Source organism: Erpetoichthys calabaricus, chromosome 16 (genome assembly GCF_900747795.2).
Source record: "Erpetoichthys calabaricus chromosome 16, fErpCal1.3, whole genome shotgun sequence".
In the NCBI taxonomy this organism is placed as follows: Eukaryota; Metazoa; Chordata; class Cladistia; order Polypteriformes; family Polypteridae; genus Erpetoichthys; species Erpetoichthys calabaricus.
The window spans coordinates 7,055,679-7,083,445 of NC_041409.2; the positions used below are offsets into that span (position 1 = coordinate 7,055,679).

Genomic DNA, 27,767 nt, shown 5'->3' on the forward strand with positions numbered 1-27,767 from the left:
GTGTCACTGAGCCCCAAACCCCAGACACAATTACACCCAACACAGTGAATGGTTCAAATGAAGTTTGCTTATTCACACAGTACCTTCAGTAAATGGATATTCACAGCAGTAAAGAGAGCATTAGGGTTGATTAAAGTTCCTTTCTTCTCTTTCCAGTCCTCTGGTGAGTTTGGTCCTTTGTCTCTCAACTCTGACTCCTTGAGATGAGGCAAATGGCTCATTTTAAGTCAAACCCGGGAGTATATCTGGTGCCATGGTGTTGCGCGAGGGAAGTAAACCACCTGGAAGCAGCAGTTAGCATGAAGGAGAGGAGACAGAGTGACCGAGACCTAGTAGCAGAGCAAACTTAATTGTTCTCCGCGTGTTGTCCCCGTTGAATAGTGTATGAGTGGGGACATGGAACAAACCACCCAGGGATCCAGGTAGTGCCAGGCTTGCATTTGAAATGCCAGTGGAGGAAGGTGAGACAGGAGTCAGGAGAAGTGGTCATAACTGTCGGCATCTCCTGCAGTTGGAAGACCCATTGTGTTGAGCAGGGGAGACGTGTAGTGAAAGATGTGTTGGGTTGGCTGAGGAATGACTCAATACTTGGGTTGGTTTTACCTGGATTTGAGTAACTATTTTATTTGAATGTTAGATTTGTTGTGATGATTCTTCACAATGTGCTCTGGATTTTTATTTATTTATTGCAGATGAACAGCACTTTAGGACACTGTTTTAAAATAAAGCACTGAAACACTTCACGCCTACCCTTGCTGATTGTGTGTGTCTTCATTTGTCTGGCTCATCCTCAGTTTATGACAATTGATAGTTCTGGGTTTAAGATGCCTAGGGTATATAGCAAACTCCATAAAAGTTTGTCACTTAATGATCCATTGTACACTGGAGGACAAGCTCCTTATCCTTGTTCTGCTATCCTCCAGCTGTAATTAGTTCTGGACTTACTAACAGGCAGACCTCAGGTATTCCAAATCTGGAGCTGCATTTTCAACATACAGGTTTTGAATACAGGAACCCCACAGGGCTGTGTGCTAAGCCCTCTGCTGTAAACTCTCTTTACGAGTGAATGTGTTGCCTCCTAGAATGACATTAGTGTCATCAAATTTGCAGATGATTTCATAGTCATTAGATTGATTACCAGAAATGATGAGAGAGTCAACAGGAGGGAGGTGATAAATCAGGTAATGTCGTTCAAAGACAACAATCTCTTCTTAAATGTTGGTAAAACAAAGGAAACGATGGTGGACCCATGGACAAGAAGAGAGCAGCACACACCACTGTACATCGCTGAGGCAGGGCTGGAGAGAGTGAAAATCTTTAAATTTCTTGTCATTTATGTTAGTGACAGTCTTACCCGGTCCCACAACACTGTTCAACTGATAAAGAATTTGCAACGGTGTTTGTATTTATGGAGAATGCTAAAGACATTTGCCATGCCAGCCAGTAACCTTGGTAGCTTTTATAGAGGTACTATTTAGAGCATTCTTACAAATACCATCACAGTCTGGTTTGGAAACTACTCTGCACAGGACCACAAAGCTCTACAGTGGGTGGTCAGGACTTCATAAACCATTTCAGAAACAGCTGTTCCTTGTCTGGAAAACAGTTCCCATGCCAGAGTCATCTGGAGGGCTCACAACATTATAAAGGACATCACCCAGCCTCAAGAAACTCACTTCACACTGTTAGCATCAGGCAGACGCAATAGGAGTGTGAAATCAAGGACTACAGGACTACAGAACAGTTTTATCTGTAGACAATTAGACTTGTGAATGATTCCTGTCCATTATCTCCTCCCCTCACCATATCTGACTTTTCCGGCACATACGGTTGGTCCAGCCAGTTGCTTACTTTCTCTTACCTTTTGAATTTTGATATCTGCATTACATTTTTTATTTTGGATTATGTGTTTCAGTCTCACTACCTGATTTATATGTTTACATGATGCTCAAAGTATTTGCAAATTATATGCTTACATTGCTCTGCTATATTTATTGTGGAAATTTGTTTTTCTTTCTCGATCATCTATTGATTGTTAGCACATTAATCTTATTGGCTTGTGATTAAGTTGTGTATATTGTTGGCAGAGAGTGCAATTTTCTTTGTTCATTGTGACTAACTGTTTACTGTGCATATGACAATAAATTCTCAGTGCAACTCAATGTGTAGTTTTACCGGGTGTGATGGGTGTGATATCACCAAAATCATGATAAAAGATTTAAAAAATTGTATAAGAAGTCATAGTTTTATTGACTACAACAGATATAAGAGATTATTGGGAAGCACAGAGTATCTAATAAAAGGCAAAAAAAGAAACTGAAATCGGGATTCTCATTGGCTTTGTCCAAAACAGGTTGTTTCCTTGGCTATCAGTTAGGTTGACTTCTCACTTCTCCACATTAAACGTACCCCCTCAAACACTCCCACCAGGGCACCCCAGAACTAGAACTTGACTAAGGAACACTCTTTGAATGTGTTGGGACCAACCTGCCAGTGGTCCCTTTACTGGTGCCAACTATTGTGTCCTCTCAGCCTAACTTACAAATCAACATCTTGGCATCCTTGATGAGTCCCAAGCTGTCTCTTCTTGGCAACAAACATCAGGATCTCACTTCTCCCAGATGGAAAAACACTTTGCTTTCATCTGTCAAACTGGGATATTGATAGGCTTTATGGCCTTTCTCTTAACTCTGCGCTCACAGAGTAACTGCTATCAATTTATGTGAAAAGGACTTAATACCCCATGTGCCTCTCCAGTCATCAATGGACCATTTTATGAAAATCTTTCCCTGTCATGTACCATTCAATACTTTTTGTGGCAACTTCTTATAATAGATAAATGTATTTTTAAAATGACTGTCTAAATATTTTGTCAGTATGTTAAGTTAATGTGATTTTTCATTGTGTGCACCTCCTCATATGCAGTAGTTTCCCTTGTGACCTCAGGAAGAGCACAAAACTGCAGTGGATGGCGTGTTTTCTCACTTTATGATGCCATACATTTATAAACTTAAACACAGCTTGTTGTCATATGCAGTGGATGGTTTACCCTTATGACGTTAACTATCAGATCCCTTGTTCACTTTTATCTTGTTGCCACGCACTTCATGTCTTATACATAATAATTTCTTTTGCATGGATATTGGAAATGGAAGTGGAGAACTAACAAATCTACTGCCACATCCTAACATAAATGGCTTAAGGCTACGCTCATACTACTATATTTTCATTTAAAAATGCAGACGTTAGGCTCCATTTTCATTTTTCAACCACACTACCTAGGTGTTTTCAACCCCCAAAAACGGAGATTATAAAAAACGCTCTCCACAGCCGCATATTTATTCAGTTTTGCTGTGTGGATGGGTGAAAACAAAAAGGTTTGAAAACACAGACTCTAATCTCACTCTGATTGGTTCATGCTTAAAACATAACCCTTCCATGATTGGATCATGCTCATTACATTTACATTTTCTCAGCTGCTTTTTTGCCTTATACTTGTGTGGTACTCTCAATAATAACAATACCATCTCATCATCAGTCCAAGTAAAACAATATGCTTTTTTGTTTTTCTTTTTCACTATTGCTGTTCTTCATGTGTAAATTCAAGCTACAAACGAATGTCTAGTGTGGAAGACAATTCCGTCTCTGAAGGTGTAGATACTTTCAAAAACAATGTGAAAAAACTATCATGGACTTCTTCTTCTTTCGGCTGCTCCCGTTAAGGGTTGCCACAGTGGATAAAATGAAAACATACAGTGGAACCTCGGTTTGCAAGCATAATTCGTTCCGGAAACATGCTCGTAGTCCAAAGCACTCGTATATCAAAGTGAATTTCCCCATAAGAAATAATGGAAACTCAGATGATTTGTTCCACAACCCAAAACTATTCATATAAAAATGATTAATACAAAATATAAAGTAAAAATACATAAAACAAATTAACTTGCACTTTACCTTTGAAAAGAATCATGGCTGGTGTGAGTGAGTTTCTAAACTCTTGTGGGATTCCACCCAACGGGATGACACGCGGAAGAGCATCCCAAAACAATCACAGTCTCCCAGCGCTGTAGCAGTTCTCTGTAAAAGCGAATCCGAAAAGATCACGGACATGCTATAAACGCCTGCCGTCAATGGGTGATACAAGGAACAAGGAACATTATAAATGTGCAGGGCCCTGCCTGACTGCTGTGTCTGTGTATAAATATCCGCGCTGTTGCTGTTTCAAACTGAATAAAGCTTGTGTTGCTAAAGTACTGAGACTCAGCTTCGTGTTTTAAGGTGCAAGACGGGGACTCGCACGTCACAGCACAGACACACACGAGCACACATACACACACACATACACACACACACACGAGCGTGCGCGCGCACACAGTCACAATGCTAATGCTGTAGTAAACACTATACCCTCGTACGGATGTTGACTATATGAGTGAGGCACGCTGACTCAGACGGAGAATAGGAGACGATTGTCCACAATCCCGCAGTGAGAGAGAGAGAAGAACCATCAGCTCAGTTGTGATCACATGACGCTCAGCAGACAAACTATTCGTACTGCAAGACCTCGCTCGTTTATCAAGTGAAAATTTATTAAAAATTTTTGCTCGTCTTGCAAAACACTCGTAAACCAAGTTACTCGCAAACCGAGGTTCCACTGTAATAGTGTGAATGTACCCTAAGTGTGACTTTACTTTGTAATGGCAATACTTTGATGTAATGAATACTTTGTGGTCACTCATAAAGCATAAAAGTTCCCTTCTAAGAAATATTAGTGTAGATTAATGAAAGGCTTTAGTAATGGTTTCCTCCAGCTGTCCATTTTCAGGTTGCTCTTTTCCAATACAGAATGGCTGTGATTTGGAGCCTATCCCAGCAGCAGATGTGCCAGTCCATAATAGGAAATCCATTGGTACAATTCAGATTGATTGGTCAAACTAATACTATGGGATCGGATATTTGTAGGGTGCCATTGTCTCTGGAGAATACACACAAGAACGCCTAGAAAACTCCACTTAGAAGATGGAATTCAAAGTAGGGTCCAAAACAGTCATCAGTACTGTCATCGTATTCATACCCTATTATAACTTGTAAAAAAATGCAGCCTATATAACATGAGTGCTTTGAAATACATAAAAATAAATCTTACAGGCAGTGTTTTACAATAATCTTTAACATACATTATAGAAGAGCACCTCATCTACGTGGAGAATTCCTGGCCGAGACTTGAGATTCAGCCACCCATGTGCAGCCAACCACAAAAAATAATACTTGATTTTATAATGCACCATTCACAGTTAATATTATTCTGAAAACTTTTACATCGTAAAATTTGCAAAGACGCATACACTTGCAGTGCAGACAGGTCTGCTGCCTTGACAGGGTGTCCATTAAGATGATCACATCTACAACTTTGTTTTTTCCAGCCCAACTCTATTGATGGGCTCTCCATCCAAAATTAGCTCCTGTGGTCCGACCTTTACTGTTGGGATAAAGATTGGATCCCTGCAACTCTGCACATGGATCAAGTGGTTACAGTTACTGTACTTCTGCTTCAAAGACATCAACCTTACTGCTTTACTGAACTACCAAGTCAGCGGGGCTGAATAGAAACTCCTAGTTTTAAGAAAATGTTCTAGAAATGTTTTGGCTTTATGACGACCTCTGTTTAATATCATCACTGAGTCGTCAAACCTAAACATTATCTACGTATGTAAGAATTTGTGTTAATGGTGATTGATCACGTAACAGGATAGAATAGGGTTTAATTTTAAACATCGAATCTCGGAGCAGAGAAGTGTTCCTCTTATCTATCTATCTATCTATCTATCTATCTATCTATCTATCTATCTATCTATCTATCTATCTATCTATCTATCTATCTATCTATCTATCTATCTATCTATCTATCTATCTATCTATCTATCTATCTATCTATCTATCTATCTATCTACAGGATCTTCTCTGGTGATGATCTGCTAAGCCTCTAATGCAGCCATCTTCAGCTCCTGCTTGTTTCAGGGGCTTATCCCCTTACATTTTCTCACCACCATATGAAAGACCTGCTGAATTGGATTTAAATTGGGTGACTGGCTTGGTTGTTCAAGAATATTTCATTTTTTAGCTTTAACAAACTCCTGTGTTGCCTCAGCAGTGTGTTTGGCTCATTATTTTGTTGTGCGATGAACTGCCGTCCAATGAGTTTGGAGGCATTGACTGAAAGTTGAGCCGATAAAATGTTTCTATACACCTCAGAATTCATTGTGCCACTGCTATCAGCAGTTCCATCATCAGTGAAAATAAGTGTGCCAGGACCTGTGGCAGCCATACATGCCCAAGCCATAATACCCCCACCACCATGTATAATAGATGTGTGGTATGCTTTGGATCTTGGGCAGTACCTTGTTTTCTCCACACTTTGTTTTTGCCATTACCTGATGGAGGTTCATTTTTGTCTTGTCTGTCCATAAGACCTGTTTTCAGAATTCTGCAGGCTCTTTTCAATACTTTTTCCTCAAACTGTAATCTGGCCATCCTGTTTTTGTGGTTTGCATTTTGCAGTATGGCCTCCGTATTTCTTCTGTTCACGAAGTCTTCTGCACATAGTCGTCTCTGACACACATACATCTGCCACCTGAAGACTGTTTCTGATCTGTCGGACAGGCGTTCTCTTTACCACAGTGAGGATTCTTCTGTCATCAGCAATGGCGGTCCTCCTTGGCCTCCTAGTCCCTTTGCGATTACTGAGCTCCCCATTGTGTTCTTTCTTCTTACTGATATTCCAGGCAGTTGATTTAGGCAATCTTAAGGTTTTTCTGATATCTCCGTTTAGGTTTTTTCTTGTTTTTCAGCCTCACAATGACTTCCCACAATGACCACCCCAAGTGGAGGAGTTCAAGTATCTCGGGGTCTTGTTCACGAGTGAGGGAAGAATGGAGCGTGAGATCGACAGGCGGATTGGTGCGGCATCCGCAGTAATGCGGGCGCTGCATCGGTCTGTCGTGGTGAAAAAGGAGCTGAGCCGCAAGGCGAAGCTCTCAATTTACCAGTCGATCTATGTTCCTTCCCTCACCTATGGTCATGAGCTATGGGTAGTGACCGAAAGAACGAGATCGCGAATACAAGCGGCTGAAATGAGTTTCCTCCGCAGGGTGTCTGGGCTTTCCCTTAAAGACAGGGTGAGAAGCTCAGAGTAGAGCCGCTGCTCCTCCGCATCGAGAGGAGTCAGATGAGGTGGCTCGGGCATCTGATCAGGATGCCTCCTGGACGCCTCCCTGGTGAGGTGTACCGGGCACGTCTAACCAGGAGGATGCCCCGGGGAAGACCCAGGACACGCTGGAGGGACTATGTCTCTCGACTGGCCTGGGAACGCCTTGGGATTCTCCCGGAAGAGCTAGAAGAAGTGGCCGGGGAGAGGGAAGTCTGGGCATCTCTGCTCAAGCTGCTGCCCCCGCGACCCGACCTCGGATAAGCGGGAGACAATGGATGGATGGATGGACAATGACTTCTTTGACTTTCTTTGGCACAGCTCTTGTCCTCATGTTGAACAATGGCAACTACAGACTCCAAAAGGTAGAAGCAAGCTGAAGTATCTTATGAACTAATGAAACACACCTGAGGAATCACAAACATCTGTGATGCCAATTGTCCCAAACATTATTGTACCCAGAAATGGGGGGCTGTCATTAATAAATGGTGTGACCAAAATGTATGCAAATTCCCTTAAATGAAAGTCTGCAATTGTGCAGTTTTTTCACATTTGAATTGTTCAGTTTGTAATTTTAAACTAAGGAGCATGGGGTAAATCAAGAAAGAATTTGTCTTTTTCCCAAATATCTTGAGCACACTGTATATATACATTAAATACGATCTTACTTTCTACAAAATAAATCCTTTTTCACATACACTTCTCCTTCTCCTTACTTCACTCCTTGCTTACAGTTGCTTAAGATTGGCTTATTTATTCATTTACTTATTTAATACTTATCTCTTAATTTTTGTATGTGATTTGTCTACTTGCAATAAAGAATCCAACTCAGCAGGCGTCACCAGCAAGATAATTGACCGTGGTGTTGGGTCAATTATGGAACTGGTAATGCCCGCTGTGGAGGTTATTGATGCTATTATGAAACAAATAAATGGCTGCTCTGAGCACAAGGAAGGCTTATTTGTTATCTGCATACCGATATATACACAGATGTATACCCACATGGAGGCCAGCATTAAATGAAATAATAATGCCAAAGTCAATAACAATTATGTTTTGTAAGCCTACAACATTTTCTAAAGCACATTTCTTATTTCGTTATATGCTGTGCTGCAAGTCATGCATTGGCCTCTTCCCTGAATTGAATATCATGTGGAGTAGTCATGACTGACATAAGACAAGCAGGGATACAAATGGCAAAGTCTGCGTCTGTCTGTGATAATCTTGAATTTTATTATCTTGTTATGGGTCATAATTTTTTTTGACATGTTCATGCTGTAATTCTGTTAACAGCACGGGAACAGAAAGTGATAAAGGTTTGGGGACCAGCCGGATACCCCGTTTTACCAAAATAATGAAACAAAATGAAAAAAGATAAGATAGATATCTCTCGTCCTGTATGCTTTCTGTCTGGAAATAAGCTTCTCCGTCATGGGGTTTCATACACTAAGGAAGCATGGTCCAAATGGCACCTATACTCTTTAAACAGATCCTGTGACGGAAGATGGGCAGCCTCTGTTGTGATACTGGAAGAAGTGTCACTGCTCACCTAGGGACTTGTCTTCTCTTCTACATGATAGAGAAAAGAGGTGGTCAGCAATCGCTTTCACCCTGGCACCGCCTTACCTTGGCAGAGCTGTTTAGATACTCCTGTGCAACAATGGTTAAGGGAGAACAGTGCTGTTGTGGATGACACTGCTCTCTAACATCTGTGTGGCTTCTACACGTCTCTCTCATTGGGTTTTAACTGGATATTTCAATTTCCTCACAGAACTCCAAGGTTAGGCTGAGAGATGAGTTCCCACCGGCCCAACAATGAGCAGTCGTGAAAGTGTTAGCGCCAGAAGCCTGTCATGGAAAGGTTGAATATAGACAAGAAATGAATCAAAGAATGATCACTTTTGGGCATCCCATAGCCATGAATATGATTCCTACCAAATCAGTTTACTGTAAAAATAACTTTGCTTCCACTAACATCTGTTTTGTCCATCTGCTGTATTGTATTGTTGCTGCATGTTTCAACAGCAGTCGGACTAACAGCAAATGCTCATCAGTGTATTGTTGTAAGGTATAGTAAAAATAATTGGAATTGAATTACATTTTATATAGTTAGCTCTATGTATTCAATATTATTTTTTTTACAGATTATGAACAAAATAAAGTATTAATTTATCCATTGTTGATCCCACTTATTTCATAGATGTGAGGACTGGGGACTTTTCTAGCACTTTGCAAAGTACAAGCACTGAATCTCTGTTGAGAAACCCTTTTTATGTACACCCTGTCTAGTTCTCCACGATTATATGTTTCTTAAAATCATTGTTTGTTATTGTTGATAATTTGTAGTGTTATTCACAATACCATTTTGATTAGTGTTCATATTCATGGGCCCATCGATATTGTGGTGTACCATTTTTAGCAATGATGTTCATTGCCAACAACATGATCGAAGCAGCATTACATCAGCCATGATCTACTTAAGCTAGCAGTGTGCAGCAACCTACAATCATACTTTTGCATTAAAAAAACAATTAACTTCCAAAGAGGCTGTCACTATTTTCTTTGGTGAAAGGGAGTCTAGAACATTACAGAACTCAGGGACAATATCGTTCACCTCCAGTCCCCTGGCTCTGCTTCCTCAATGGACTGTGTCTCAGTGAGATTTAGATAGTCCTCGAAGTGTTCCTTTTATTACATCCCCGGGTGAGGTCAGTAGCACTCTCCATCCCTGCTATAAACATTATATGCTAAACAGTGATTCTACCTTCTGAGTCTTCTTACAGCTTTGGGTAGTGACAAAAAAAAAAAACTAGATTGCAGATGCAAGCAGCAGAATTTATTTCCTTTATAGGACATCTGGGCTCAGAATGTCTGCATTGGGTGAGAAGGGCAGACATTCAGGAGAAGCTCAAAGTCCAGCTGCTCCTCCTTCACATCGAAAGGAGCCAGTTGAGGTGGTTTGGCATTCTGATGAGGACGCCTTCTGTTTGCCTACCTGGGGAGGTGTTTTGGACATGTCCAACCAGGCAGAGACATCAGGGCAGACCCAGGACACAGTGGAGAGATAAGCTGACTCAGCTGGCCTGGGAACACCTTGGTATCCCTCAGGAGGAGTTGGAGGAGGTGGCAGGAAAAAGGGATGCTTGGGCTCATACTACTGCCCCTGCAACCTGGACCCAGAATGGAAAAGGAATCTAGTTATTACTTGGGCCTCTGGGCCATTTTTTCTTGACTTTGCTTTTTGTTTTAATATTGATACTCATTTTTAAGATCTTCTGGCACCAGGCATTAGCTTTGATATTTGCTTTGACCTTAAAGACACTTCATCTTCTAGTCTTTGTTACTTAAATTAGCTCTGTTCAAAAGTTTGGACAAGCCACTATTTCACCGCTGGCCATGCTACTTACAGTGCCTGTGAAAAGTATTCACCCGCTTGAAGGTTTTCACATTTTCTCATTATACAACAATGAATCACAGTGGATTTAACTTTTTTGACACTTATCACCAGAAAAAAACTCTTTAATGTCAAAGTGAAAAAAGATTTCTGTCTAAATTAATTACAAATATAAAGCACAAAATAATTATTCCCATAAGTACAGTACTCAGTATTTAGTAGACGTGCCTGTGGCAGTCATAACAGCCTTGAGTCTCTGTGCACAGGTGTCATTTTCTCCTATTCTCATTGCTCAGGCTTTGTCGTGATCATAAATGAACAGCCTTTTTCAAGTCCAGCCACAAAGTCTCCATTGGATTGTGATCTGGACTCTGACTCGGCCACTCCAGGACATTAACGTTATTGTTTTGAAGTCATTCCTGTGTAGCTTTTTGGCCTTATGCTCGGGCTGTTTGTCTTGCTGGAAGTCAATTCTTCTTCCAATGCTCATGTATCTTGCAGACAATATCAGGTTTTCCTCTAGGATAACTCTTATTTTCCTGCATTCATTTTACACTCACAAGTCTTCCAGGGTCTGCCGCAGAGAAGCAACCCCACAGCATGATGCTGCCACCACCATTGTGAGGGTTTGGTTTATACCAAATGTGGAATTTAGTCGGATGGCCAAAACGCTCAATTTTGGTCTCAATAGTCCATAGAACCTTCTTCCAGCTGACTTCAGAGTCTCCCATCTGCCTTCTGGCAAACTCTAGAGGTCATGTGTGTTTTTTTTAACAGTGGCTTTCTCTTTATCTTTTTTCTTCTATTAGAGCATGTGCTGATTACGCCACCACACGACAAATCACCCGGATTGAGATAAAGCTGCAACTGGTGAAGAACCTGGGCAACAGTTGTTGTCTGCTCAGTCTCTCCAGTCTCAGCCACTATAGTTTAGAATTTCTTTAGAGTTCTGATAGGTCACTTGGTGGCCTTCCTCATTTGTGTTCCTCTTGCATGATCACTCAGTTTTTCTGGATGGCCTGCTCAGGCAGATTTACAGCGGTGCCATACTCTTTCCATTTCTTAATATCTGATTTACAGTAATTGGACTCTAAGAGATACTCAGTGAATTGAATATTCTCTGGTGTCCATCTCCTTTCTTGTGCTTTTCAATCACCTTTTCACGGAGTTGCTTGGAGTGTTCTTTTGTCTTCATTGTGTAGGATAGATCACCATACTGACTCAGCACAAGTTGGACCTCCCAGACAAGGTGTATTTATACTATAGTCAATTGAACTGGTGTCTCCATTGAACCAATTCTGTGACTTGTAAGGCCAAGTGACTGCACCAGTGATGATTTAGGTGTGTCATACTAAAGGGGTAAATACTTAATGTGATCCGTTAGTTGTTTGTGTTTTATATTTATAATTAATGTAGACCACTTTGCAGAGATCTGTTCTCTCTTCAACATTTACATTACATCACGTTAACATTATACAAAGTTATTGTCTGTTATATCTGCATTTTTATCACTCTTTAATTTAATATTGTTTTATTATCAATATGCTGCTGCTGGAGTATGTGAATTTCCCCTTGGGATTAATGAAGTATCTACAGTGCATCTGGAAAGTATTCACAGCGCATCACTTTTTTCACATTTTGTTATGTTACAGCCTTATTCCAAAATGGATTAAATAAATTTTTTCTCTCAGAATTCTACACACAACACCCCATAATGACAACGTGAAAAAAGTTTGCTTGAGGTTTTTGCAAATTTATTAAAAATAAAAAAATTGAGAAATCCCATGTCCATAAGTATTCACAGCCTTTGCTCAATACTTTGTCGATGCACCATTGGCAGCAATTACAGCCTCAAGTCTTTTTGAATATCATGCCACAAGCTTGGCACACCTATCCTTGGCCAGTTTCGCCCATTCCTCTTTGCAGCACCTGTCAAGCTCCATCAGGTTGGATGGGAAGTGTCGGTGCACAGCCATTTTAAGATCTCTCCAGAGATGTTCAATCGGATTCAAGTCTGGGCTCTGGCTGGGCCACTCAAGGACATTCACAGAGTTGTCCTGAAGCCACTCCTTTGATATCTTGGCTGTGTGCTTAGGGTCGTTGTCCTGCTGAAAGATGAACCGTCACCCCAGTCTGAGGTCAAGAGCGATCTGGAGCAGGTTTTCATCCAGGATGTCTCTGTACATTGCTGCAGTCATCTTTCCCTTTATCCTGACTAGTCTCCCAGTCCCTGCCACTGAAAAACATCCCGACAGCATGATGCTGCCACCACCATGCTTCACTGTAGGGATGGTATTGGCCTGGTGATGAGCGGTGCCTGGTTTCCTCCAAACGTGACACCTGGCATTCACACCAAAGAGTTCAATCTTTGTCTCATTAGACCAGAGAATTTTCTTTCTCATGGTCTGAGAGTCCTTCAGGTGCCTTTTGGCAAACTCCAGCTCTAGGCTGCCATGTGCCTTTTACTAAGGAGTGGCTTCCGCCTGGCCACTCTACCATACAGGCCTGATTGGTGGATTGCTGCAGAGATGGTTGTCCTTCTGGAAGGTTCTCCTCTCTCCACAGAGGACCTCTGGAGCTCTGACAGAGTGACCATCGGGTTCTTGGTCACCTCCCTGACTAAGGCCCTTCTCCCCCGATCGCTCAGTTTAGATGGCCGGCCAGCTCTACGAAGAGTCCTGGTGGTTTCGAACTTCTTCCACTTACGGATGATGGAGGCCACTTTGCTCATTGGGACCTTCAAAGCAGCAGAAATTTTTCTGTAACCTTCCCCAGATTTGTGCCTCGAGACAATCCTGTCTCGGAGGTCTACAGACAATTCCTTTGACTTCATGCTTGGTTTGTGCTCTGACATGAACTGTCAACTGTGGGACCTTATATAGACAAGTGTGTGCCTTTCCAAATCAGGTCCAGTCAACTGAATTTACCACAGGTGGACTCCAATGAAGCTGCAGAAACATCTCAAGGATGATCAGGGGAAACAGGATGCACCTGAGCTCAATTTTGAGCTTCATGGCAAAGGCTGTGAATACTTATGTACATGTGCCTTCTCAATTTTTTTATTTTTAATAAATTTGCAAAAACCTCAAGTAAACTTTTTTCACGTTGTCATTATGGGGTGTTGTGTGTAGAATTCTGAGGAAAAAATGAATATAATCCATTTTGGAATAAGGCTGTAACATAACAAAATGTGGAAAAAGTGATGCACTGTGAATATTTTCCAGATGCACTCTATCTATCTATCTATCTATCTATCTATCTATCTATCTATCTATCTATCTATCTATCTATCTATCTATCTATCTATCTATCTATCTATCTATCTATCTATCTATCTATCTATCTATCTATCTATCTATCTATCTAAGAGTCTTTTTTGGTTGATGAATATCAGAAAAGGCAAATTAAATTCACTGTGGCTCAATGTTATACAACAATAAAATGAAAACTTCCAATGGGGTGAATACTTTTTATAGGCACTGTAGATGAAGCTCCAGCTGGGCACACCCATTCATTTCCACACACTCCCTTATATTGGGGGGTGGGGGGGGCAATTTAGAGTAGCTAGTTAATCTAACATGGGCGCCTTTAGCATGCGCAAGGCATCCACCTTAGAGTATCAGGAGGAAAGCGCACACAGATATGGAGAGATAGGCGTGTGTGGTGACAGTGCTCACCGATGAGCCACCGTGCTGCCTCTGCATAAAGCGGGTTCAGAAAATGGATGGCCGGCCGGCCATGTAGATCAGGACACACAAGCATAACTGCACTGCGGCATGTGTGCAGTGCCTTCCCAAGACTTCTTTTCTTTCAATGCGATATTGCACGTTTTTCATGTAACCAATTTAAGTAGGTAATTATGTGGAAAATGCAGTTTAGCGTGATAACTGCTGCATATTAGCAATATTTATTTATTTGTCAGAGAAATGTATTCTGTTCAATTTCTGTGCTGGTGCTGAAAAGCAAAGCTCTGGGACTGCATAAAATGGAAATGATCGACTTCAGTAGCTGCTGAGCAGCGAGGCAATGGAAACCGGCCATGTATAAAATGACATTCTGCTTGATAGCCTGTCTTAAAGGCCACTGCCACAGAGACTTTCTTTCTTTTTTTTCTTTTTCCTTTCTGTATTCTAGGGGTAGCATTTTCCCATTATCATTCTGTTACAAATGATGATAAAATAAATCTACTTCTTCCTCACAGAGAAATAACACTGATTCTTTTCTTTCTTGCACAGGTTCATTTGCGTTCCGCAGAACGCCTCAGGGATTTGTGCTGTGCCAACAGGGGGACGTTCATTAAGGTGGGGCAGCACCTGGGCGCGCTCGATTATCTGCTTCCTGAGGAATACACCAGTACCTTGAAAGTCCTGCACAGCAGGGCACCGCAGAGCAGTCTCCAGGAGATAGAGCAAGTCATTAGAGAGGAGCTAGGCAAAGAGGTGGGAATACTTTTCATTCTGCATAAATAGTCAAATCCGCTCAAAGATGCAATTTATACAGATGCTGAAACACTGTATGTCTAAGGCTGCATGTGCACTCGCTGCTAATGACAGCAGCGGGCTATGCCAAGAGCAGCGGCATGACCTGGAGGAAATTTCAATTATTTCTGGAGTGATGGTGAGGGTCAGACACATTAAGATTGTCATTGGTATTGCATACATAATAACTTTATACTTCAATGCTTATCTAACATTATGTAGAGGAGGAGAAGATGAAGAAAAGGCTACATCTGGAAGCTAATTTGGTGAACCACAATGCATTTCTGAATACCCCCAAGTGTGCTGCATATGCCCAATATGCTGGTGTATGCTGGCATTTTATATCATTTGCCTATAATATGTTTTAACCATTTCTATTTTTATCTCCATCATTAGCTGTACCTAATTAAATATTTAGTAATGTCACAGTTCAAATAGGTAATATACTGTAAAACTGTAAAGCTCCAAAATGCCTGCCAATATCATATTCATACATGTATCCTTTTATGACTAGTGCAGAAAGAGAGCATTTTCGGTAGAAATAAAGAGCCATTTTCAGTCTGTGATCCTCCTGATTTTACTTGAAGCTGGAGATGGCCTTGTCATGCCTCGTTGAGTTCAGTGAAGCAGGAGAATAATCTGCAGAGCACTGTATCACAGTAAAAGTCCCACCGGTTCATCCGGCTCTTCTCTGTGGCTTATGATGCCATGTATTTCTAATAATGAGGGCCAAAGATCAGTTATTTTCAATTTGCAGTTTTTCAAAACATGACCTTTCTCTCTGCAGGCTAACTGAGCTTCGTGCATTTGCAAATCCATGATTGAATATTCAGGCAAAAATTTAGGGCTTATTATTATTAATTTCAAAATTTTGCTCTTAATTATTTAAGTGAGTTTCATTACATTATTTGATAGTTTTAGTGCCACAGAAAGAGAGTGTCGTCTTATGTATATATGGTGTGCTTGAAGAGTCCAATATGTTTGAAACATCTTAATTATAAAACAGGTCAGAAGTGGGAAGGGAGGAGTAAATTTTGTTCTGTGTTAATAAAGGCATCCATTTTGTAGGGGATTATTGTAAAGGAGAAATAATAATTTCACCCTTTCTGCTGTCAAAAATCCTATGCTATCTTCTGCCCTGTTTTCGCTCTCCCTGTGAATCTTGCAGTGCATGGAGTCCATGCCAGTTTGTTTTTTTCCATTTGTAATGCTTAAAACTTTTAATCCAGAATTAGACTACAGCTTCTTGAATTTGATGAGTGGTAGTTTGTTGTTCAGTATGTGTTGTCTCTTTTTAACACTTTGTGATGACACCTTCATCCATTATCAGACTCATGTAAGTGTTATTGGGGCTGAGGTATATCTGGGGCTCAGATAATTGAAGGAGATATGGATAAGGCAAACACCCTAAATCAATTTTTTAATAGTTTTCTTCTCCCACTGCTATCTTCTTCCAATGACCAGTTACCCCCCATCCCAAACCCCAAAATATCATCCCTACTACCAAAAAGTCTTCTGAATGAGAAGAAGAGAACATTCTTGACTGGTGACAAAGAGACCTTCAAGGGCAGACACCCAGTGAGTGCTGAAGAAAAAGCTGAGTGAATGAAAGGAAGCTTCCAGAGGTACAAAAGAAAACAATCTCACTTTCAAAATGGATTGGGGATAATTACTGGACTCAACCAATCCAGGGCTCAGGTGCAAGAAGGGAATGTGGGAAACGCGAATGCCTCAAACCAGTTTTTTAACAGATTTTCCTTCCTTCCATCACCACCTTCTTCCAGTTCTACCACACCATTCCTACTATATCAGAAACTCCTACCACTTCAAGCAGAATTGCCAGTGATGAGTACAACCTTTACCATCAGTATGAGCTCTCCTGTTACTGATGACCAAGTAAGGAGACTCCTGAGGAAGCCACACACAGGAAATGCTGCAAAACAAGATGGAGTCAGTCCTCCAGTTCTTAAGGCCAGTGCTGACCAACTTTGTGGTATCCTCTGTCACCTGTTCAGTCTGTCCCTAAGGCTGCTGTGGAAAACACCCTGTGTTGATCCCATTCCAGAAATGGCAGGCACCTCTTCAAATTCTTAGAGCTGTGGTCTTTTTCTGTATTAAAAGTCTTCAGCATTACAAATGGAAAAAGCAAGCTGTCACCAGATTTGAATGCTCTCGTTTTCTCATTCAGAAGACTTTTGAGCTCCTTAGTAATCCCCAGCTTGTTGTTTGGAAAGCTGCACGCTTTTATCGCAGGTGCAATAATGTCGACACAGAAGTTTAATATAGACTGTGATGCAGTGACTAAGTCCCTCAATGTCATCCCCATGTGACTTAACTTTGAAGAGCTGCCAGAAATGTAGAAATAAAACTTCTATTATGATGTAGTGATAATGAAAGTAACCAATATTTATATGAAGCATCTTTGTAGTACGTAGATAATGCTATGGCGTTACAGGGAGTGTGTGAAAGAGGCTTTTAAACTTAGATATTTGGCAGCTTCATTTCAGATTACACACATGCATAAAATGTCTGTCATTAGCTTATCTAGAAGCAGGATGACTATTCATGCCACAACTAATGTTGTTCAAAATATATTTTTATTTTGAAAGCCCTTCTGTTTTCTTTAATTCCCTTTTAACTCCAAAGAGAAGAAAATATTGTTCTCATTTGTCCAAAAGTGCTATTAAGCGCTTTGTCACATTTTTAATTTTGGAAGTTAACCTTTTACTGTGTTTTCAGTTTTGTCAGTGACGTTGTTAGAAATCACATAGACTTCAATGCTAGCAAAACAATCTACTTAACCCCGATTGCCAATAATCCTCAATAAATTATTGAATTCTTTCTTTTTGTATCCATCCATCTTATTAAGCATACTTTATCCAGTTTTGGGTTAATGGCAATGTAGAGTTAGTTTAAGATGATTAATAAAAGCCCTCCATAGGGCAAGTGGAGCACAATGATTATTATAAACGTAACAAACTACCATTGGCTTTAATGCACCAGACTGACGTCAATGGCTCAAACAATACTGGCAAGTCTAAACAGTGGAAGGAATAAAGAAAATTCTGCATTAGCTTAAGTCTCCCTAATTCTGGGTGTTGAAAAGAAATGTAATGATTTACTTCATGAGTTAGAGGTACATAATAAACTAGGAAAACTATTTGAAATATTAAAATGTGTGCTTCAATTTAAATGTCCAGAGGTTAAGTATTCTCGAATATAATCGTAAATATAGTATTATAAATATAGTAATATATAGTATAAAATTTGTCATTATTCACAATGTGATAGATGGTGATGGATCTGTAGCGAAGGATCCAAAATCAAAAATAACATCATAGTCGAAATCATTGACCATGGAATAGTCTAAAACAAACCCCCCATGTTTATCCTTGAAATTTGTGATTGTTAACTTTCTTGGAGTAGCTCTACTGGTAAAGAAACAAATATCAAAAATATCATATTTGTGAGGAGCAACCTCAAAATCACATTCAACGATACTCCACATCCCTTTATTACTAATCCCGATTTTGTCAAAGTCTTGTGAAAAAGAGTAACTTTGACCCCTCATCTCCCATTTGGGGGTGACTTCCAGCGGTTGTTTGATGTGGTGTGCACAACTTCAAGTCCTCCTGATCATTTTTTACTGAAGACACCTATTGGTTTACTCTTTTCCGTGAGGGTGTAATTTTCTGCATATAATATGGTCAAAAAATGAGAGGTCTAGAGGGCCAATAATTGTAGAAAGCCTAAAACTTTCAACATTTTACATGAGTAGACATCAAGATGAGATTGATAGTGTATTATGTCAGGATTTTCTTGTGCCAGTGATCAAGGGGCATCGGTCAAAAAAACCTGAGGTGATTTCAGAGCATTCGTAAGCCACAATAAGAACACAATAAAAAAAATATAATTAAACATATTTTATAATTTACTCCCAGTCTCTAACAGGAGTGATGCTTGGAAGCAAAATGAAATGCAACCAGAAATATGTGACAGAAGCAGTTAAATTTCTTTCACAGAGCCTGGTTTTCACCATACAACAAGATGTTGTGAATATACATTGGAAAAACAAGATAATGCTAATAAATATTGACAAAACTTGGAAAAGACTTATGAATGCTATGGATGCAATTAGAGGAACAGTTCTTTATATTGCATGTGTTCCAGTGCAGCAGGTGTTTAATTTAGCAAGTAAAAAAATATTCTTGTGCATAAGGAGCCCATCTTCATTTTTATTAACAGCAACTAATCTACTGGTAGAGTCTTGTTTTGTTCTGTCAGTTCTATTACAGTATCTGTCCGCTTGCTGGACAGAAGACATGCAGTATTCTTTTGAACGCTCTTTCAGATGTGGGGCCGTATATTTGTACAGGCTTCTTCAAATTGGTCCATGGGGGATTCTTAGAACAATGTGCCATTGTGAGTGTTCCTGCAAAATACACAATTCAGCAGTTAGTCAAAAAGTGGCATACTACTGGGTCTGCAAGTAAAGTAACAAAACCAAGACACCCTTCTGAATGTACTCCAGATGTAAGATTAGATTAGAGAAACATTAAAAATCCCATGAAGAAATTCAAATGCATACAACAGCAGAAATATAAAAAAGCAAGAAGACTCGCCGGACAGATAATACAGCCAATCAATCAATAAATAAACTTAATGAGTACATTGGGTGGAAGCTTTGAATTGCCTGATAGCAGTGAGCAGAAAAGACCTCCAGAGGTGCTTCTTATCATACCATGGTAGAATGAGCCTGTGGCTAAAAGTGCTCCAAGAGAGGGCCTCCTGAAGTAGATGGGAGATTTTTTCATGATGGCACCCAAGTTTGCCATCATTCTCTTTTTCGCAACAGCTGCCATTGTGTCCACAGTTCACCCTGTGATGACACAGTCTTTCTTGATAGGTTTGTTCAGCTATTGTGCTTCTTTTGTGCTCAGGTTGCTTCCCCAGGAGACTGCAGTGCAGAACACCACACTGGCCACTATAGTCTGGTAAAACATTTCCAGCAGCTTGCTGCACACATCAAAAGACTGGAGTCTCCTCCTCAGTGAGTCCAGTCTGCTCTGGCTCTTCTTGTACAGCATCACTGTGTTATCAGACCAGTCCAGTTTGTTGTTTATATGGACCCCTAGGCACTTGTAGCTCTGCCACACTTCCCTGTCGTCCCCCAGATGGTGATGGGTCTCAGACTCCTCAGCATGCCTAAAGTCCACTACAAGTTCTTTTATCTTGCTGATGTTGACTTGCAAGTTGTTGTTCCTGCACCACAAGACAAAGTCCTCCACGACTTTCCTGTGCTCTGACTGACCTCCATTATGATAGACAGGTCATCTGAATATTTCTATAGATGGAAAGCACTGGTATTGTGCTGGAAGTCTTTTGAGTAGAGGATAAACAGTTGTCGCTGACATTGTGGATTGTATGGAACAAAGTCTTCATAAGCTGCTATGGTGATTATCACCACAACAGACAGGCTGAGGTCCATTTTCATGGACATGTTAAAGTACACAGAACTGGTGTGTTGAGACCGTTTTCAGCACAGCCTTTGAAATGGTCAGTAATAATCTTTAGTGGCATTCTCTACAAATGTAGCATTTGTCATTCTTTTATTATTAATAAAAACAATAAAAATTATTTGCATCATAGACTAGGCTACCTACTCATTCACCATCTATTTTTTTTCTTCTTCTTTCATTCCCCTTGTGTTTTCTCAGACTCAATACTCGGCAGAATGCAACAGTAACCCAAAACGTACGGGTTTCTTCTACCTTCAAAGTCATTCTGTATTTGTTCATGCTGAATCATGACTTTATGTTGCCTGTTGCCTCAGGATAGAGAATTTAGTTCTGTTTTTGGAGAGCAGAGAAGTGAAAAGGGCTCCTGAGACAAACTGTGTTTCTACAAATGTAATCTTTTTCATCATATATGTTGGCTTTATACTGTAGTTAGATGAACTAAAGCACCCCTAATAGACCTGCACTTTCTTCTACAGCAGCCGCCACAGTGATTGTAAAACCATTTAATGCATGAATGTCTTTCATACAGAATTTGGGGTTATGGAAAATATAATTCCCAGTTTCCTACTTTGACAGAACGACACACAAGAATGAATTGTGTTTATAATAATACGACTATGAAAACCTAACTTATCCTTCAAAACAGTTTAGCTACACATTATGCCAATATCATTATCATTTGCTTTTGATGGTAAAAAGTATTTATAGCTCATTTTTAAATTTTAAAATTCTTCCCCAAAATAAAGGTTGATCAGTACATTTGGCACATGAAGAAATAAATAAGTTTTTTTTTTCCAAGTATCTTACCGCGTTGAACCATGTCACCATTTGGAAAATGTTAAATCATTTTTTATCCATGTTTATTGAAGTGAATGGGCAATGATGACATTTTCTAAACTGCTTGTCCATTTCGGGCTCGCCAGGAGCCCCTACTTATGTTGACAAAATTAGGCACGAGGTGGGAACAAACCCAGGAGAAGCTGCTGGTCCATCGCAGGGCACATTTATGCACACACACACAAGCACTCTTAGTCAGCCGAACTACATTAACTAGATAACCAAAGTCAAAAACCTTTGTTTTAAATTTTGCTTGACAGTTTAGTGTCTGGAAGCCACAATGACACATTTAGGTTTGGGTGTCCCATTTCCATTTTTTTCATGTTTGAACACTTTTCTTATTTATTTTGTGTAGTTATTTGTATGTTGTGCTTTGCATCTTGTATGGTCACCACCATTTTGAGACAATCTCTGCATGGCCTCAACCATAGTGTGTATGTAGTGTCACGGATGAGCGGGGACACTGCGCAGCCGGGATGCCTGGACAGTCCCCGAGTTGGACAATACTTCTCCTCGGCCACGAGAGGGCAGCTGCCCGGGCCTAATTGGGGGCCACAGGAATGGAGCCAGGACACTCACCACTGTGAGAAGACGTGGCCACCGCCAGGGGGCGCCCGGACAGTTAGGGAGTCCTGGATGGCAGCACTTCCGCCACACCAGGAAGTGCTGCCGGAAGTAATCCCAAGGGCACCCGGTGTACTTCCAGGTGCTCTCCTGACACTTCCGCCACACCAGGAAGGGATGTCATGGGGAGCACCTGGGGCTCATCCGGGTCGTAATAAAAGGGGCCGCCTCCCTCCACTAAGAGAGCTAGAGTTGGGAGGAAGAAGACAAAGCTTGTGAGGAGGGCGAGAGGAGGTCGAAGGTGAAAGAGAAGAAGAAGAAGAAGAGAGAAAGAGAGAGAAGGTTGAAGGTGAGAAGAGAAGAAAAGAGAAAGAGAAGAAGAAAGGGTTGGTGAAGGAAGGCATTGTGGTGCTGTAGGAAAATAAAGAAGTGTGTTTTGGACAATCTGGTGTCTGTCTGTCTGTGTCTGGGGGTATGCTTTCCACAGTAGCTACGTCTGTTTGTGGTCATATGACACACAGCTCCAGTGACATATTTCTTTTGTTACCAGAATCTTCCTAGATGAGCGACAGAAACATGGATAATAATGAGATGTAGACAACATTCACGAGGAAAAATAAACCTCTGCCAGTGTGTGGCACCATTTCTGACATTTCACAGCAGATGTAGCTGATCCATGTCACCTGAATCTCGCCATTTCACAGACATGTGTTAAATGTTGTCGCCACCCTGTCGTGTCTGTGACAGAGCACGTAGGGAATACTCTGCGATGCGAACCATAGTCTGCGCCTAGTTAAATGTGACATGTGCCACTGCTCGATTTTTAACTGGTACAAGCAAGCATGAGCACATTACCCCAATTTTGGGTTCCCTTCACTGGCTTCCAGTTCATTTTCGAATCCATTTTGAGATTCTTGTATTTGTTTTTAAATCCTTTAATGGTTGTGCTCCATTTAATCTGTCGGAACTGCTGCCCCCCTTATGTACTGTCTTACTCTCTCAGGTCAGCAGACCAGACACTTTTACTTGTTCCTAAGATTCGATGCAAACTCCGAGGTGATCGGCTTTTTCAGTTGCAGCTCCAAAACTCTGGAACGATTGGCATTGCATGTTAGGCAGGTTCCTTCATTTGCTGACTTTAAATCTTATTTAAAAACACACTTTTACTCCCTGGCCTTTGACCCAGTGTGAGATGTTGACTATCTGTGTACTTTTTTATTATGAATTTCTTCAGCTCTTATGTGTTTCTGTTTCTTTTACCCTTTGGTTATTGTGTGTCTTATATGTTGGGTTTTATTGTACAGCACTTTGGTCAGCCTTGATGTTGTTTTTAAAGTGCTTTATAAATAAATAAATAAATAAATAAATAAATAAATAAATAACGTGTGGCATCATTTTGGCTCCATACCATTGTGCATGGCTGATCATGAGAGTTATGCCCAATTTTATTTTATTTTACTGTAATTTTTTTTGCCTATCACCTGTTCTACGTATCTGTTTTTCTTCAATGTGGAGCACTGCTTCTGGATGCCCCTTTTTTAGCAACGTTTGTCTTATATTCAGAGAGACAGTGAGCTATTTATACATTTCCCCTAAATGTAAATTATCTAAATGGATTAAGCAAAGAATATATAGATTTACAAAGTGTACAACTTTATTTTTTTTAAGTGTGCTATAGTTGTATGGTAGCTTGTTTGGTTTGGAGTTTAGCGTGAACTCAGTGTAAATCTTTGCGCCTAATTTCTGGCAGTGTGTGTCACATCCTACATGGGGGACTCCTTTTTTTTTTTATTGTTATCTTTACTTATAAATTCCCATGGCAGTCTCCATCTATTCATGTTATGGCAAAGGTCACAGAGATGTGACTAACCAGGAATTAGTGAGATCACTGCTAGCTTGAGGAAAGAAAGAGCTTGTGGCAGTGGCTTCATTACAAAACGCACTTTGTAACAAATGGCTGATTCACTTGGCGTGCTGCCGTTTGCCTTATGCATTAAGTCTTGGATGCGAGCGTAATGCGGTTCGGATACATTTTGCATGTCTTTATTAGGTCCTTTACTGTGCTCATTTTATGATGGAGCTGAAAATGGCCACAAAGTAGGTCACAGTCATTTTGTGTACTCATTGGAGCAGCCTAACTCTGATGTTATGTAAGCGTTGTATGTGGCATTCTTCTGCTTTAGAGCGTTTCAGAACTGTTTTCAACATAGCGCTGAGGGAAACAATGTTATTAATAAATAATAATAACTTTGAAAAGGCAGGCTGAAGCTTTTAATTAGCAATGACTTAGTTTTTAGCTGCAAAGCTGAGGCTCTCCAGAGTTTTGGCCACCTTAGTGCAGTCATATCCCTGTGGTGAATGATGATCTGTGTTCACCTTGTACTACTTTAGGACATGGCACATTGTTTTCCTCTAGGGGGTGCTAAATCCCTGGTTGGAATAAGTTCTTTTGCAATTGTGGCGTCTTAAGTAACCCGAAACTATATAGATATAATATTAAAGAGGCGATACCCCTCCCATAGTGATACGGCGGTAAGAAATCACATAAGAGAAAATAATTAGCTTTCTTTAATGACAATTTACATGGCATTACAGACGAGGAAGCCAATAGCAAGACTATTATTGAAGTGGGAGCTTGATGTATATAGTCTGCCATTTTCGTCGCTGCAGTGGAAGGATTTTCAGGATCGGATGACGTTATCTCCCATCCGTCCGTCGGCTTCAAAGGTGTGCCGGGCAATGTTCCAAGATTTTATACCCTTTCTCCATGTGCAGGCCCCACTTAGGTAAATGATGCCATTCCAAACAAGGAAAAGAAGATCTAATGTCATTCTGACTCTGTAACACAGAAATAGTACAATGCTCATTTTTGTAGTTGTCCCTTTCTTGTCTTCTAATGCTTGCCTAGCAGTTCTAAATGATGAGCCCCTGTGTGCTAAATCTGGCCTTGTGTTAGCTGTCCATGTGAGTAGATTTAAAAAATATTTTTTGTACAGAGCACAGTGACATATTAAACTTATGTACTTATTACACACATCAGCGATGACGCTACCTCATGGATTCAGTATCCTGATTAGCATCCAAGTTGCTATTTGAGTGTGTGGCTTGCAAACACTTTCATTTATTTTTTTGTCTATGTATGTTTTTCTTCAGGTACTTCATTTTTTTCCATAGTCCAAAGAAGTGCAGGTTTCATCAATTATCTTTTAATGGGCTGATACACCATCCAGAGGTAGCTGGTGTCTTGTGCTCAGTGATGCTGGGATTGGCTCTGAGGCCCAGCAAAGCCTGAATCTGATAAAGTCATTTTAAAAATGTTATGTTGTATTAAACTAGGACATATTGAATGGTGGAAGGTGAGTTTTCCCAGGGGCTCCATATCTTAACATAGTTTGTTTAAACATGTGCAGCATTTACTCTGACATGCTGTAGTACTAGGGTGGTGTATCGTGTTAGCCATTATGAATGTAGTGAGAAGTCAAGCAAAATGACACAATTTATTGGCTAACTAAAAAGATTACAATATGCAAGATTTTGAGGCAACGCAGGCCCCTTCTTCAGGCAAGAAGAAGGGGCCTGTGTTGCCTCGAAAGCTTGCATATTGTAATCTTTTTAATTAGCCAATAAAAGGCGTCATTTTGCTTGACTTCTATCTGACATACTGTAAAAATTGCAATGACTGAACAATTGTAAAGTTTGGGGATTGGGTCCATAATAAACACAAGGACGTATAGTGGAAGCTGGGATTCAATTGTCTGTCATGCAGTCATTAGATGGTGATGCCCCATGCTCTTGGACCTCAGCACGTCTCAAACCCTTGGTTATCTTGTAGTGAGAGAATGTGAGACACAGACACACAGGCGACAGTTGATTGTAAAGCAAAAACAATGACTGTCTTTTATAATAATAAGGAGTCTTCATTTATTGTTATCAATTCATGCACTTCTTAGTAAACCCAGTACAATTCATTGATGGCTCACAGAAAATAAAAAGGGAAAAACCAAATACTTTTAAAAAGTCCAGACAGACGTCCTCCAAGAATTAAAAACAGATGATGAAACAACAATCCACTTCCTACCTTCACTTGAGCTAATGGCTTGGAAGTCAAATAACTCAGCACTTCACCAGCGATTTGTTTCACACCTCCATTGTCTCTGTATGTTCAGAGGCCCAATCCTAAAGGACTGTCTGTTACCCTCCATAACCTTTTGTGTATTCAAGCACTTTGTAAATGTAATCTGCCATAGACCAACACTTTAGCTGTCTGGCTTTAAAGAAACACTTGGCATATCGCCTCAAGATGCATGAATGTTCTGAAAAAGTCCACACCTTTGGTTGAGCATCTAGCACTGCAAATGTCCCTGCGGCTCACTTTCACACAGTTTCCTAGCACTGTTTTCTTCTTGAAAGAAACTGAGAGACTCGCTTATGGTGCTTTTCATAATCGTCATACAAACAAATGTGATACACATTTTTATCAAAGTCACATAAACTCTCAATCAAATAGGGAGTACTCATTTTGTAGTGGAATGGAATTACAGACAACCCCCAAAATTTGCCGGGGTTACGTTCCTAGAGCATCCATGAATTGTGAAAAATCGTGAATTTTGGATGTGGTCAAAAAAATGCCTATTGTTATAGTTTATACCCTAAATATGCCCTCAAAACACTTTAATTTCATTTAACACTCAGCTTAATACATTACCCTAAAAAAAAGAATGTAAAGATAAACCCGTCTACTGTACAGTACTGTACGGCTGTGTCTCCCATATATTGTGCTAGAATGTAAAATACCAATGCTACTCCTATATGTACTGTAATTCATGCAAGCACCTTTTCTTTGGTATGGGCTGTCGTTTTCTTTGCTATAAGTAGGGTAAATATGCAATAATTTAATTTAATAAAAATATAGTAAAATGTATGGGTACTCAACAATAATTAATGATATTGATTGAAGATGATGATGATGATGATGTGCAGTATGATGAAGGAATGTAATGAAGATAATGACTGCATGGTAAAGCAGAGAATTTACAGCTCCTCGGGTGGCTACTGCAGCATAACTTTTGAGTTCCCGGAGCAAATCCAGTAGTTCAACCTTCTCTTGGAGTGTCTTAAACTTCTTCTGGCACTTTGGTTCATTACCAGAAGCCTTAGAAGGTGCAGGACGTTTGGGTGGCATCTTAGGGCTTTAAGAAGAACAAAATTAAAAACACGAGAACGCTCAGCGAAACACTTGAGATAGCTACACGCGGTAAACTGGTATGATGTGGGAATGCTGGGCTGCATCTGCCGGAGATGCGTCACAGAGCAGCAACCAATCAGCAGCAAGGAAAAATCAATAATGCTCCCGGATTGGCTACTTTCACCATCCCAAGCCGCATTTTCCTCTACGGTTGCTTTGTGTTCTCGCTACATTACAGTATTGCCATGATAAAAGCCATAAAAAAATTGCAAGGGATATTTGTGGTTTCCGCTAACAATTATTAGTTAGGTTCTAAGGAAAAATCCGCAAACAACTGAGGCGGCAAACTTTGAACTGCGACTTTGCAGGGGTCTACTGTATACATAATTTAAAACTTAGCTCAAGTCAAAGGACTTACATTGACATTTTTGGTTGATGCTTTTATCCAAGGCGACTTACATTTGTGATACAATTGGTTACATTTCTTTTGGGTTCCCATAGTTGGAGCACAGGCAGGTCAAGTGACTTGTTCAGGGTCACACAGCGTCAGTAGTGGGGTTTGAACCCGTAACTTCAGGGTTTGAAG

At 40.4% G+C, this 27,767-nt stretch overlaps 1 protein-coding gene across 2 annotated transcripts in view; it reads left to right on the forward strand.

Moving 5' to 3' along the window:
- The window catches only part of adck1 (aarF domain containing kinase 1), a 983,738-nt gene that overhangs the window by 297,865 nt on the left and 658,106 nt on the right, over positions 1-27,767 (forward strand). For both annotated transcript variants that reach the window (XM_028821522.2, XM_051920170.1), the window contains one exon: positions 14,834-15,037. In XM_028821522.2, coding sequence (XP_028677355.2) covers positions 14,834-15,037 — 204 coding nt within the window. The remainder of the gene's footprint in view (positions 1-14,833; positions 15,038-27,767) is intronic.